Source organism: Mus caroli, chromosome 5 (genome assembly GCF_900094665.2).
Source record: "Mus caroli chromosome 5, CAROLI_EIJ_v1.1, whole genome shotgun sequence".
Taxonomy (NCBI): domain Eukaryota; kingdom Metazoa; phylum Chordata; class Mammalia; order Rodentia; family Muridae; genus Mus; species Mus caroli.
In genome coordinates this window covers 8,950,484-8,966,018 of record NC_034574.1, presented here as the reverse complement: position 1 = coordinate 8,966,018, position 15,535 = coordinate 8,950,484, and the positions used below count along the sequence as shown (strand labels likewise).

The following is a 15,535-nucleotide window of genomic DNA, read 5'->3' as shown; positions in this document are numbered from 1 at the left end:
TAACACAGGCACTAAGCTATATAGCTATACTGGCTTTCTGCCAGTTAGGATAGGTATAACAAGTGTGAACTCCCAGTGGGTGCCAGGGTCAATGGTCCACATTCTTATCAATAGGGTTTAGTTTCCTGGACTTAGTGGACATTTGATCAGAGTAGAAGCAAAGGAAATTAGAATTTGCAGAAAGGAAATAGTAATGAGACAGAAAGTCAAGAATTAACACTGGTAATAAAACTCTGACATCTCTCTACCTTTTATGTTTTTTTTTTTTCCATTGAAAATCAATACATCTTCTCTTGCTTTTCAGGGCTGTATTCTCTCTTTCTAGCCTCACAAGTGTTAGTGTATTCTTTTGATAATTCTCTTAACTGTTTTATGTTGATGATTACAATACTTAATTTCTGAATGTCATGGTAAATACTTTATGTCATTCTGTGGCTAATGACTGAAGAGTGAGTGCACAATGAACAGTGTTGTACATTCTGTGCACATAATTTCATCACAAGGCTTGCCCAGGAAGCACCAAGAGACACAGTCTAGAGTTCAATAGGGAGAGAGCAGATCCTACCCTTAAAATAGCTGACCCTTGTTTTTCCACACTCCCTACCATCAATGTGTGTGCTGCCTATTAAAAGTTTTCCCTTTAATGTGTTCTGTTTAGTTATAGATAGCATGGAATATTTTTGTTTAGCTCTTATTCTCCCTGACCCTTCCAGATTTTGTAAATTACACAATAGCCTTTCCTGCAGACCTGCTCAGACGCTCTCTTACAATTCCTGGGAAAGGAATGATTATACTTCAAAGTCTGCACTATTGTCTCATCTCTTTAAGCTGCTTTTTATCAATTTCCAAGATAGTTAAAGCTGAAAGATGACGATACTTCAAACAAAAGGCAATTATTTCAAAAGCATTACCAAATAATTGAAGCCAATCAGTGTTCACACTTTTGGAACTTATATTCTTTCCTTACAGGCCTTGAAGTCCGTCAGTTTTTTCTGAGACTTTTAGCATCTGGACTGTGTCTTAGTTGCATCTGATTTTTGCCTCCCACAACACATATGGTTTGTTTCTAGTGTTTATCCCTGGCGTGGCAGGGTTTGGATGTGTCAAGCTTCTTTTCATCTTTAAAAGGAATGTTTTTGCATAAATTATTATCTTTCTGGGTGTGAATTATGGTGCTTCTCCTTTGATATGTGGCTTAGAAATTTTGAGTGAATGCCTGTTCTTCTAGTGTATTTCTCTGTGAAGTATATTGTTAAGTATATAATTTCTTTTATGCTAGATAGTATTTTCAATTTTAATTCTGCTCATGTAAGTTCTTCATCACCATTGTGCAATTGATCAGATATATGAACAAAATTTTTAAATATAAACCTTGCTTAATTTATTATACTTTATCTTTTTACCTATATAAAAATTATATCAATGTATAAAAGCTATCAATGTATATTTTTCAATAAAGTGACATGTTTCCATTTGATTTTGCAATTATGAACTATAAAAGTACATAAAAATGAGTAGTTACTCAAGATCAATTAATAAAATTAATTTACTTAAAAAGTAAAGACAGGGTCCTAGCAAGACTAAGACAAGAGCTATGCAAATGAACATTACTATGTAAGGGAAAAGATTATTACTCTCTGACTTTTGCTTTGGAAAGGAAACAGGGAGTATTACAGGTTTAAGAGAGGAAGTGAGACAATCTCGCCAGGGTGAGAGAGTGTCTTGTCCTTATTCCAGAATATATCTTGAGAACTAGGAGAAACATCTTTTTCTAGAAAACGAAAGCAAAGAAGCAAATGGAGATGATCATCATTAGTGTGTGCTCCATATCAATGCTCAGGACATGAGGAAAAGTGGAGAGACCATTGTCACTAGTGGGAGCTTTATGCCAGCACTCATCCTTCTTCATTTCATGACTTCCATAAATTATCTCATTTATAGACAGAAATTAGAAATCCAGTTTGACAAGAAAATTAAGAAGGAAGACCAACGCGTGGATACTTTATTCCTCCCTAGAATAGGGAATGAAATATCCATGGAAGGATTTGCCGAGACAAAGTTTGGAGCTAAGACGAAAGGATGAACAGAAACTGCCCCACCCAGGGGTCCATCCATAATCAGCCACCAAACGCAGATACTATTGCATATGCCAGCAAGATTTTGCTGAAAGGACCCTGATATAGCTGTCTCCTGTGAGGATTTGCCAGTGCCTGGCAAATACAGAAGTGGATGCTCACATTCATCTATAGGATGGAACACAGGGCCCCCAATGGAAGAACTAGAGAATGTACCCAAGAGCTGAAGGGGGTCTGCAACCCTATAGGTGGAACAACAATATGAACTAATCAATACCCCCAAGAGCTTGTGTCTCTAGCTGCATATGTAGCAGAAGATGGCTTAGTCGGCCATCACTGGGAAGAGAGGCCCCTTGGTATTGCAAACTTTATATGACCCAGTACAGGGGAACGCCAGGGCCAAGATTCTGTAGTGGGTGGGTTGGGAAGCAGTGCAGGGGGAGAGTAGAGGGGACTTTTTGGGATAGCATTTGTAATGTAAATGAAGAAAATATCTAAAAAAATATTCCCTAAACAAACAAAACAGAAAGAAAGAAGAAAGAAAGAAAGAAAGAAAGAAAGAAAGAAAGAAAGAAAGAAAGAAAGAAAGAAAGAAAGAAAGAAAGAAAGAAATCCAGTTTACCAACCAGAACCCACAGAGCTCCCAGGGACTAAACCACCAACCAAAGAGTACACATGGAGGGACACATGTCTCCAGATGCATATGTAGCAGAGGATGGCCTTGTGAGACATCAATGGAAGGAGAGGCCCTTGGTCCTGGAAGGTTCTATGTCCCAGTGTAGGGGAATGCCAGGACAGGGAAGCAGGAGTGGGTGGGTTGGTGAGCAGGGGGAGGGAGAGGGATGGAATGGGGGTTTTCAGAGGGGAAACCAGGAAAGGGGATAACATTTGAACAGCAAATAAAGAACATATCTTAAAAAAAAAAACCCAGTTTACAGATGAAAGAGCTGGAAATTATATATAAAATTACAAAAGAAATCACCAAGAAAGGAGTGAGCTGACACTTAAACCAGGTTGGGGTCTCCAAAACCCAGTGCTACCTGCTGGCTTCTTTGTATTTGATTTCTTCTATAGCAATAGGAAGGATGGTCTTCCCATCTTGCTCAGTTAGCCCAGAGCCCATTTTCTCCTTCATCTTCTAAGACTATCTGTAAGACTATCTGACATTACTTTTCTCTCTTCCCTAAAATTATATTAAAATACCCTGTTATCTTTCAAGACAATCATAAATCATAACCTGGCCAGAACTTTCTTTCTGATGCTTGTGTGTGTGTGTGTGTGTGTGTGTGTGAATAAAGTGGTTATTTAACGACTATCTAGCTCATATTGTAAACTGATAAAAATAAGACCTCTAGCTCAGTTTTAATGATTGGCTGGAGTAATAAAATTAACATACCTGATAATGAAAACAGTGTGCTGTATGCTTTAAATTGCTGTTATTATTCTTTTTACTGTGATTTCAATGATGTTGTGTCTTCTCTTTGACAACATGTGTGCAACATTTGGTTTCTCACTTTATAGCAAGTTGATTCTCAGGAACTACTTTTTTCTCAGCATTTACTCTTGTGCTGGGGCCTTAAGACACTCTCACACCAAGTGACTGTGGTTTGAACCTTTGCTCACTTTCATCTAAGTCTCTTCATCAGCCTCAATTACTCTTACTTCTAGACAATAAAATGTTCTTAGTTTTTGAGACTCTGTCTGAAGGTCCCAGATATAGACGGTCATAGCAAGGAGGGAGGAGGAGGACGAGAAAGAAAGAGAGCAGCTAGAAACATAACGTCCTTATGGCAATGTGTGCTCATTTCAATCCAGAAATCTAGGTTTCTTGCATTCTGACTTTTGAAAATATGTTAAAATACTAATAATTAAAAATTGGCTCGTGGAATGCAGCCCCTTATTAGCTGGATTTCTGTGCAAGAATATGCCTACACAACTAATACTTACAATTATTATCCAACATAGTAACAACAGTGCTGCATTTTAATGACTACTTTCATTTATAAAGCATGTGCCGAGAATATGGTGATGTACTCCTCTGCTCACCCAGTCAAATCTTTTATTTTGTATGAATCCAGCCATTGTTATATTTAAACTAGTTTTTAAAAATTCATAAAACAATATATTTTGTTTGTTGTTTAGAGAAAATACATTATAAGAGGCAGTTAAGGTGTTGTAACTGAAAAGTTGCACAGCCGTTCATTTCTTCCGACCTTTTTCATATCATGTTATCCCATACTCAAGCCAATAAATCATTTATTTCTGTGCACATTATTCTAAAATGATCTGAATTCTAATATTTCATATTGTCCTAGTAATTTACTATATACTTTCCATTATATTTTTGTCATGTGTTATACAGTACAATAATAAAATGTTCACTTTTCCCCCAACATAAAACTTTTGTAATTATGTAGGAATTTCATGCTGTATACTCCTATTGCCTTTGCTTCCCATTCCTTCCAGGCTTATTCTTCTACCCTTGGGCCATCCCCTACCCCTATCACCAAGTCTAATTTTTGTTGCTCATATATTCACTGGAGCAGGACAAAACTTCTAGTGGGTTTTTTTCCCTCCCAACCCCAACCCCCTAGAAGCCATCAACTGTAAAGAGATACACTTCAACATATTTATCATGTTTTTATTAGGACTCTCTTCAATAGTTTTATATCTGGACTTTTTCTCGGTTGTGTGTGTGTGTGTGTGTGTGTGTGTGTGTGTGTGTGTGTGTGGTAGTGGAGGTTGTCACAGGAGCCTTCAATGCTTCTCATTCTCACTTGAGTCTGCAGTCATCAATACCACCGCATGGATCTTGAACATCAACATGGTGTCCTGTGTCAGCACAGATCAAGGACATCAAAATGTTCGCTTTTAATTGGATCAAATGACAATCAGGCTTGCTGGGTTTTAAATGTAAGGAAATCTGTACATTAATTTCTCTCCTTGAAAGATACATTGATTAACATTTCCTACATTGTACAGGAAACTTTAGATAATATTCTGAAAACCCTTTTGTCGTAGTGGAGTGATGTCAAAATCTATTATTTCACCCAGCAGTAACCTCACCAGAGTGTATATTAGTGCTTCTGAATGTCTGCTTATATTGAGATTACTCAATAATTTAAAATTAAATTATAATAGTCTATAATACATTTTAAAGACAGCCTGTGTAAGTTTTGGGGTGAATTTTCAATAACTCAGATAATTTTATATCATATAGATATTTTCTTTAAAGCTTATGAATACTTCTCAATAATAAATACAGATATACCTGACAGGACTTTTTTTTTTTTTAAGTAGTGTTAAATGACAAAGAAGAGCACAGGAGAAAAAATATGAAAAGAGTCACCATCTCTAAATTTCAGGCTTCAAGGATGACAGAAAGATGTACCAGTAAGGGCTACTATAATCTGAAATATTTGTTCTGTGCTTTAGAAATTTTGAGTTATGGAACTAAAAGAGAAACCTTAATGATAGTATATTGCAATTCCAAATGAGTAAACAACTATTTTGATGGAAACCCAATATTTTTGGTATCTGTATACAGTTATGCTTTTGAGTGAACACCTTTAATAAATGGAAATGTTCAATATAGCCATTAATAGTACACTTCTTCATATAGATAACAGGTTTTTTCTTATTCTACATAGTAATTATTAGATGATAATTTCACTCACTTAACTCAAACCAAATACAATTAAATGGACTTGACATTAGGTTCACAGCACCTTAAAAATGAAAATATCCAATGAGTTTGCTCATAGTAAGTAGATGAAAAAATTCAAATGAAATGCATAGGTTAGTCATGGTCCAGGTTTGATAGGAATGTGTGGAAAAGTGCACAAAGACTAGGGGCCAAAATTGATGTGTGCTCATATTTGGCAATATCTTGAATCATTGAATGAATAATTTGGTGATTAAAAAATGTCACTCTTTTTTGGAATCTTGGGACACACCCACCCTGGAAATATAAATTCCTTTAAAAATGCCAAACAGCTAAAATAGAAAAGCTGTTTAGATTTGAAACAAGTTTGTCTTTTAAAAGTTTAAACTTTTCTAGATTTAGCTATCAACAAGATAAACAAACCATTAAGAAATAAGCTACACAAAGGACATGAGTTTCAAATGTTTACTGATGTCTAATGCTCAGCGAGGCTTACAAAGAGAAAAGAGGGCAAGTTAAAACTTCAAAATTACTTATGTTGTGATGACTTGAACATATTTATGAGGATTTTTGTTTAGGTTCTATATAAATAAACATTATATCTATTCATGTCATATAAAGATCAAAAGAAATAACATACATTTTGTTCTAGGAAATTAATAGTGACAATTTAATGTAATAGTGTGCGGTTGACAAATTTCTATTTTTTGTATTTTTTAAATATATATCTTTGCCTTTAATCACATATGCTTGCCTGACATGCACTGTTGCTTGGCTATGAGTTACTCCACCAGAAAGACTTTGAACAAATACAAATTTCATACTTGAAAGGTGTTTTTATAGTAGCCGTACTGCAAACTAGAAAGGCTAAGCTGGTTATCAAGGCCACATTTTTCCAATACTACAGATGGATAAACAGAATAGCAATTGTCATTTGAACTGAGTTAGTGCACAGAGGGGTTAAACAAAGAAGCCAGTGTCTTTCTGCCACTCCTCCGTGGAACTCAAAATTCTAGCTGATACATGGTGACCAACCCACTTACAAACCTTTCAACTTCAAATTGTTTCTAGCTAAAAGAAATGTAGGGACTAAGATGGAGCGGAGACTGAAGGAATGGCTAACCAGAGTGACTAGCTCAACTTGGGATTCATCCCATGGGCAGGCATTAATCCCTGACACTGTTAGTGATGCTGTGTGCTTGCAGACAGGAACCTAGCATAGTTGTCCTCTGAGAGGCTCTACTCAGCAGCTGACTGAGACAGATGCAGACATCACCATCACCAAACATTGGATGGAGGTTGAGGATCCCTCTGGAAGAGCTAGCAGAAGGATTAAAGGCCTGAAAGATGGTGGAAACTCCACAGGAAGACCAACAGTGTCAACTAACCTGGACCCTTGGGAGCTTCTAAAGACTGAGCTACCAGCCAGAGTATACACTGGCTGATCCAAGGTTCCAGCAGAGGTCTGCCTTGTCTGGCAACAGTTGGAGAGGATATGCCTAATCCTGCAGATACTTGATGCATCAGGATGGGGTGATACAGGAAGGAGGGAACACCCTCCCAGAGATGAAGGGGAGAGGGGGGAGAGGAACTCTGTTAGATGGGACTGGGAGGGATGCTGCATTTGGATGTAAACAAATAAATTAATTTACAAAAATAACTACAGGAAAGATTCTGGCAGAAAAATATTTTGAATATTTTCCATTGTCCATTGACACAGCCCCCACTGAGAGGAGACTAAATGAGGTCAGTATTAAGTAAATTAAGACATTAGAGTTGGATGAAACAGACAAACAGAAGAAAAAGATCCAAAGAAAAGGCACAAGAAACAGACCCACTCATTAGATTCTGTTTTGTCTTATTTAATTTAATTATTAATTCATTAGAAGTCTGTTTTTTAATGAGAGACAGAAAGGGAGTGGATCCCTATGGGATAAAGGAAGTGGGGAGAAAGTTGGAGAAGGAGATGAAGGGGAAACTGTAATTGGGGATATATTATGTGATGAAAAAAACCTATTTTCAATAAAAGGAAAAAAAAAAAGGAAGGAAGCTAAGGCATGTGTGGAGGAAGTAAAGAAAAATACCTGACATAGAATTATATATGCCAGGGATGACAATATGACTGAAATCCATAGGACAATAATTCAAACTCAGAAATTAGGACACCATTTTGACTTAAGGAATGATATTTTGTTTTTGTTTTTGTTTTATTTTGTTGAATGAACACTTGTGCTCCATTCATTTGGAATACTTGTTCTCTGGGGGAAATACAGGAATTTTCATTGTTCCTGCCTTCCTTGTATTTATTCTACTTAGAGGTGCTTTTCTTTCTTCTTCTAGGAAAAGCCAACTGATAGTTCAAGCCATGTCACTTATTCTCTGAAAGTCTCCTGGACTCTTCTCAACTTTTACTGGCTCCCTTCATTCTGAATGACAGCATTTAGGCTGGGACCTTTAATTTGGCACTTAGCACATTCCAACATGGTTCTCTTCAGCCCTGATTTGTCGAGATCCAGCATTACTTGGCATCATACAAAGCACCAGAAAGAGAAACAACTAGACACAACCCTGCTAGGTATGGTGATGTATGTTTGAGAACTCAGGAAGTCAGGATGATCTGACTCAACATCATCCTCCTGGCTACAGTGTGAGTTCAAGGCCAGCTTGAGCTACAAGTGACCATGTCACAACAAAGCAAAGTTCCTGACTTCAAGGAAATCTCAACCTATAAAGGGAAATACATACATAGCAGGTACATCACACCACTGTGATAAGTGAGGCAGGCAAACCGTAAGCAGGGCACAGTGATTTTTAAGGTAGATGTGTTGCTGCTGTCTAAGGCTATTGGGAAGAAAAATGGATTATCACACATGGTGATGATAACTCCTGTCACCTTTCATTTCATTATGAGCTTTGTGAAAGCAGAGCCACACCTCCTTCATCTTAGCATCACAAGTTCACAGTCACGATCTTTCCATAAGACTTGAACAGATAGAAGTCTAGTTTTGAGCATCAAAGTGTCTAGAGGATATACTTTATTTTCTTTTTAATCGTTTTGTTGGTTTCTGCGAGGTAGGATCCCATTAATTAGCCCAGGTGGACTTCCTACCCACAATCCTCTTGCTTTACCCTCCTTTTGGAATTGCAGGTTGATGCTGTCACGTCTGGCTCCTAATATCATAACTTAAAACCATCCCTCTTTTATTAATTTGGTTTTATTTCTACCATAGCCTGTGTTTGTGCACTTGGGTGTTGGAAATGAAGAAATAAGATTTTTCTTTGGTTAGGTTAATAAAGAAAATTTACCAGTTATAAGAAAACCCATTTCTGCAGCACCGGCACCTTTCACTTTGGGTTTGTCTTTATCTATTAATATACAAATGTGTGATTTTTGAATTGACTACTATAGGAAAGTTTTTAAAATAAAGCTAATAGAATTTCCATACTTTTGAAAATAATGTTTTCTTCTTTAAGGAAAGATATACTATAAATATTAACATTGACTTAAATAATTATTACCAAGTTAAAATTAAAAGCATTGGATTCTTTGGCATCAGGCCAGTTTGTAACTATCATGTTGGTATATAATAGTGCTAAGACCTGTTTGTCAAATGTGTCTTTGAAGCAAAAAAACTCTGACAGACTTTCATTGAATTAAAATTGTGTTTAAAATAGTATTTATAAGAGAAAGACTTGAACACATTACAGAAATAAATCCATATTAATGCAGTGCTTGCCATGAGCTGCAGGACAGGCCTCTAAATGCCAATCATCTGGAATCTGTATTGATCTTGAATTATGATGTTTCACGTCATAATCCACTGATTAAAGACTTTCATCTATGTGTTCTTTCCAGGTATGACATAAAGAGAACAGGGTTTAATTTAAAAGGCAAAAAAAATTCACATCATCACTATAAATATAGAACACAGTTTACAGAATACTACAATGAAGAAATCTGTTAGCTAATTATGTTGATTCCTGACTCTGGTTCTTGAAGGTTTCAAAGCTTATCTCCCTCAATACCATATGTTATATGGAACAGTAAAGACATCTGAATTCAAATATTTTGAAGAAATGTGTATTTAGCAACTGAATACATGCTAAAACGGAATAATTTACAGCAGCAATGTCATTACATTTTTCTCTCCAGTTTTCTAGTTCCCATCTGAAATGCAATGATAAATACAGATACGGAACAATTTACGATCTGGCAAAAAGCATGCTCTTGGAGGGGCACACCCTCTCTGCCCTTAAGTAGTACATAAGCCACCGCATCACTTGTATGGGAAATCTTGCACTTGAGGATGATGGTGAACAAACTGGAATGGAGCATCTATAGAAACTTGTATTTTACAGTGCTCTTTCTACTCTTTTCAAAATTATTTACACCTTTGTCTAATGTGTAGGTAGCAAAAATATTAAACACATACCATTATAAATCACTAAATTATACATAAAAGAAGCAATAAGTGTGCATTTGCATGCATTTACACTTTACATTTGCTATCAGCGGGGCCTGTTCTCTCCACTGTGAAGTACCTTTTTCAACTTGAAGCTATTGTAAGACTGCTGTGGTAATTTGCTTAAGGTCACATGCATCGCTTAGGCAGGTCTTACCTGTGATGGTACATGCATATGCCAAAGTCCATCTAAATTACTTAGTAAGTGGGACATTCTTCTTCGTGCAAACTGTCCTCTCTCAATACAAAATGGGAGGTTATAACTGTCATAAGATTTATGTATTTATTTCTTTATTAATTAACTTATTTATTTCCTAGTTAGATCAATAACTTTCTTTGAAACTTAGACATGGTGATTGAGACATGTTAATATATTTGCTTGTTTGTAACACTTTTAATTGAAACCTAAGCAGTTTTCTATTGCTAAACAAAATGCATTCCGATTTTGAAAGGCATCCATAGAGTTATCAAACAACCTTCATTCCATTAGATCCTTTATTGTTAAGAGCTAGAAAGAAATGGGAGAGTTATGTAATTGCCAATATACTTGTATCAGATGCAAATTTAGAATGAAATATAACATCAAATGTTTGGACAATTAAGACCTTATTAAATGAGAGAATGGCTTATTTAGAGCATCCCTCTTTCTCTCACTTAATATTCCTGACAATATTTTCTGTTCAGAGTGTGATCTCAAATAATTCATCCTATCAGCTTGCCTTTGAAGACATATTTCCAAAAGCAACACCATTACTCTATGAGCCTAAAATCAGATGTAGGATGATTTTAGGCTTTTATATGAAAGACATGTCAACAAATAGTATTTTATTTAGATAATCATTAAATCTGAAACACGAGCTTCCATCTGCGAACTCTCTCAGTGGAGAGGGAATAACAATTTGGTGTAGTTGAGGTGAGAAGCTAATGCTGAGTTAATTAGAATTAGGAGACAACTGGAGTTAAAATATCAATGCTACTTCATTAATTAGCAAGAAGATATTTACTTTGCATTTTTGTGCATGCTGAAGGATCGAAGAAAAAAATTCCTGAAGTGTGGCATGTAGCACCAATGAACTGTTCTATAATGTTGAATTTATTAAGCATTTTGAACTCAATGATTCTTAGCAAATCATCTCCAACCAACAAAGGCTATACATTCTGAAACATTTTGTGTTATCTTATATTTTATTCATAAAACAAAGAATTTTGCACTTTCTAGGTGAAGTGTATAGTTTCACTCTCATTGAGATAAAACACTTATAAGTTGTTCATACAAATAATTGTATCATACAGGGTGGGTAAAAATTTAGTTGATTCACAAAGAAATGGTTGAGAAATGTGTCATTTTGTTGTTAGAACATGTCCTGAATGTCACTGATCCCACCCCCCCATTTCTCTCTGCTTCGGAAATCATTAAGTGACTGAAAATAGAATCTTTGGTGGGATGTGGAATCATGAGCGAGTCCTATGCCTCACACATCATGCAAATATTCAAGCCAAGAGGGAAAGACATTTTATCAACACTCTGTTAAGACAATGTTCTTTTCATGAGACACATGAATTAAATTTTGCTCTTGATCCTTCAGGATGCCTCTAATGACTGTTTTCTTCTCTTTGTGCTGTCTTAATTTTTGGTTGGCTGAAAACATTATGTATGTGAGAGTTAACTTAGATAATACCTTTGCAAGTCAGGGTGATAACCTTCTATCTGTTTGGTTTCTTCAAAGGGGAAGACCACAATTCTTGGCGTCAGTAAGTAATAGTTAGTACAGTGAGTAGGGATCTAAAGTGATATACTGCCTCTTACAGAACTGAAAACACAATGTAAAAAAGCAGCACACAGTTGGAATTTTTAAACAAATGATATAGCATGGTAACTGCAAGACAAGACCTACTCTAGCTTAGGAAACAGCTAATCTTCACTGCATATTTGCCATGGTACATTTAAATTATAACTTTAATAAAATACATCTTTAGATCAAAGCTGAAAGAAGACATCAGTAGTAGATCAATGTACTCCATTACTCTGGATGATGGATGGTTTATGTGTTTATATCTCCGTAGACTATTCCACTCAGTGTCATTCTCCTTATTTTACTCCTCCAGTACATACAAACACGAGTGCTGGTAGACAAAACATCCTTGAATCCAATCACGTTTTGGAATATTCATCTGCTTACTAAATCCATGCAGTTTATTTTCAACTCTTGCTTCAATAAAATGGCTTTGCTGATGCAGTTTTTCTCCTTTCGATGGCAAATGACATTTTTATTTCTCAGGCAACGAAGGAAGCAAAATGAACTTTCAGAGGAAACCCTAAGTCAGCGGACGTGAACATCTACGCTCACCTGTGATCTCTGTCAAGCGTTGGTATTCGGAAGAAAGCCTGCTGGGAAAGTTCCTCACGGGCTTAAATTGGTGGAACCCGGTTGAACTTCGCACCATTGTAAACATCCACATAATGCCATGAAATGTTCATGTGTATTGCATTTTTCCAGTTATTATCTAAGCAAGTTTGTACTTGTTTGAGGTTTTGGGAGGTGGCGCAGCTCAGACACTTCTGGGTGCCCGCTCAAACTCGTGGGTCCTCCTGTTTCTACCTTTCTTGCTCTCTTGCATGTGCTTCCACTTGTTGCTGCTCCCTTGAGAGTGCCCCGGCCTTTGTCGGCGTTGCTTTCGGTCTCTTTTCCACACTTGTTCACAGAACTCATCCATCGTGTTCAGGTTGGGGTGGTTAATGAGCTGCATGAAGTCTCGGTACCAGACTTTCTGGCTGGGCGTCATGCTGCTCGACATTTCTTTGGTCTTGGAGCCATCTCCATCGTCATCTTTATGAAGAAGCTCTTCCAAATGTTCTGTGTCGATGACTTCCAGGGTTACCTTCAGAAGAGTTTGCATGAACCCGTGTTCCACAGCGTGACACAGGTAATTGCCTGAATCCTTCTTCTGCAGGCTACGGAGCAGGAGCCCTTGTTCTGTCCTGATGATATGATCACCCATTCTGATCTATCAGGAAAAGGCAGAGGAAGGCATGCGGATTTAATAGAAATACAAGATCTGCCATTCTGGTTAAAAGAACTTAGATACCAGTTGAAGGAGGTTTTAGGAATTAACATTTTTAAGTTAAGATTTAAAAGTCTATGTTTAGACAAGAGCTATAGGGTCTGCCAATTATTTTATAGATCCATTTGAAAATTTCTACAATACCACTGTTTTTATAGAATATCTTATAACTATTAAAAATGTTTAGCATAACTGGAGGGAAAATGAAGGTATACTTGAATTTCAAAGCAAGTGCATATATATATGCATATATATATATATGACACAAAGTCAATATTAGAGAATTAAACAGTAACTAGATGTACATAAAGCTAGAAAACAATGTATTACAATGAATCCATAGTATACTTTGTTAAGAACAAAATAAAATGTCAACATTTGAGCAAAAAGAAGTGTGGCTTATATTTTAGATTTTGTGAACTATCAGTTCACAAGGTCCTGCATGTGGCATAATATGAGGCTACACTCTGGGATATATCTAGTCTCAGGTTTTCTTTGTAATAGGGCTTATGGGCTTATAACAGAAATCTCAGAAAGCATAGCTTATTAATGTATAAAACTCAGTTTACATTTTTCCAATATAATTCTACAGTTTAAAACTGCTTAACATTTCAAAAAACCATAACAACAACACCCATGCCCCCCCCAAAAAAAAACCTCACCACCTACAAAAACTAATAGGAGTTGCTTTTGCCTTCATATCCACATTGCATTTGTAAAATTATCTGTACTTAATGATTTGGACAGGTTAGTGAAACAATCTGGGTACCTTTATTTAATACTTATAAGTAATTAAAATGTTGGAGCTCTGTGTGTGATTTTCTCTGATTTTCGGAGTATAAGTTTTTACAATTGTCTATTGAGGTGAGAGATCCTGAGGCTGTTTTAATAGTTAATACCAAAAGTGATGGAGGGGCTCAACTTCTACACCCTAAATCAAGTACTCAACTCTCTTCCAGCTTCTCATTTGCAGAAGACAAGAGGTTTTAGCAGAAATCAGTGAGCAAACACTAAAATTACCAAGGAAAAGATGTTTTTTCTTAACACACAAATGTAGATAGACATAAGTGCTTCATAACTAAACCAAGGTAAGAATAATACTCTGCATATGTGCTCAAAGTGCTTCCTGGGCTGGAACGCTGACGAATGTATGCTTGTCCTCATACAGAGCCTGCTACACACCCAGTCCACACTGAGTACTTGTCTAGGGAGTTACTGTTGGGGTTCAACAGTGTCTTGGAGTAATCAGCACTTTTCCTTCCTCCAAGTCAATGGCATTGGGGTTACAATATGTGTTCCAGATAGAAACAGTTCAGATAGATGCTAGGTAAAACTTAGTGAGAGAAAAACCTCTGTGTTTTCTTGTGTAATTCTGTTTCCATTATGACATCCTGAACAATCTGGAACTCATTAAATTAATTTAGAAAATAATAAAACCCCGTACCTCCTCTTTTCGATCTTCATTTCGCCTCTGAAATTGCCAATACACCAAGGCTCTCTGTGACTTCGGACTGCATTCCAGGAATGTACTACTGTTTTCCACTCCATAGATGATTCTCTCTTCAAGGCTGGGGCCATGATGGTTATCTAGACAACGATACCAAGTTAAGTGAGAAAACGTTAGTTAGTAACTTCCATCCATTGTCTAATGTATTAATTTGGAAATTCAGCAAGTTGTTGCTTACTCCAAAATCATTTTTCAAATTGATTACAGATAGTAAATATGTCAAGGATTTCGGACCACAAATATTTGCCTGAGTAGATTAATCGTCTTGTTTTGGGCTGTATATGAAGAGTTTTGTCTGCAAGTAAGTAACGTAAGACGAATCGATCTGTTCATATCCAGTACAACCTTGAGTCTTTGTTCTATGGTGCATGGGGTCTCCCTTTTGGTAACCTACTTTTCTAGCAGTCTGGATTTTTGCAGAAAGGAACAATTGTTGAGACATTAGATTGCTGCTTTGTATTTGTTTTCCAACTGTAAAATTAAATTTACCTACCACTACTTATCTATCATTTTACAGAAGGTAGAGGTTAGGATGTTTATACCCCCTGCCAATAAACCCTAAATAATTCACAAGTTTGCCCTGAAGTCCAACTGGTGTGAAATGTTTGGGATGGCTCAGGAGAAACTCATATAATTACAATGCAATATGGTTTCAATTGTTCTTATTTTAAAATGACATACCCTTTGTTATTTTCCAGAGTTAGGCTGTGGACCATGGCAGGAGCACATAATAAAACACAGCAATACAAAAATCTGTTTCCTG

The 15,535-nt window shown here is 36.5% G+C and overlaps 1 protein-coding gene across 2 annotated transcripts in view; it reads right to left on the bottom strand.

The window, feature by feature from the left end:
• Nucleotides 1-9,804: 9,804 nt before the first annotated feature.
• The window catches only part of Sema3a (semaphorin 3A), a 203,393-nt gene continuing 197,662 nt past the window's right edge, over nt 9,805-15,535 (bottom strand). Inside the window, exons 16-17 of one of the 2 annotated variants that reach the window (XM_021162357.1) lie at nt 14,710-14,852; nt 9,805-13,208 (exon numbers count right to left, since the gene is read on the bottom strand). In XM_021162357.1, the coding sequence (XP_021018016.1) occupies nt 12,753-13,208; nt 14,710-14,852 (599 nt within the window). In that variant the 3' untranslated portion in view covers nt 9,805-12,752. The remainder of the gene's footprint in view (nt 13,209-14,709; nt 14,853-15,535) is intronic. The other variant, XM_021162359.2, reaches the window with a different exon arrangement.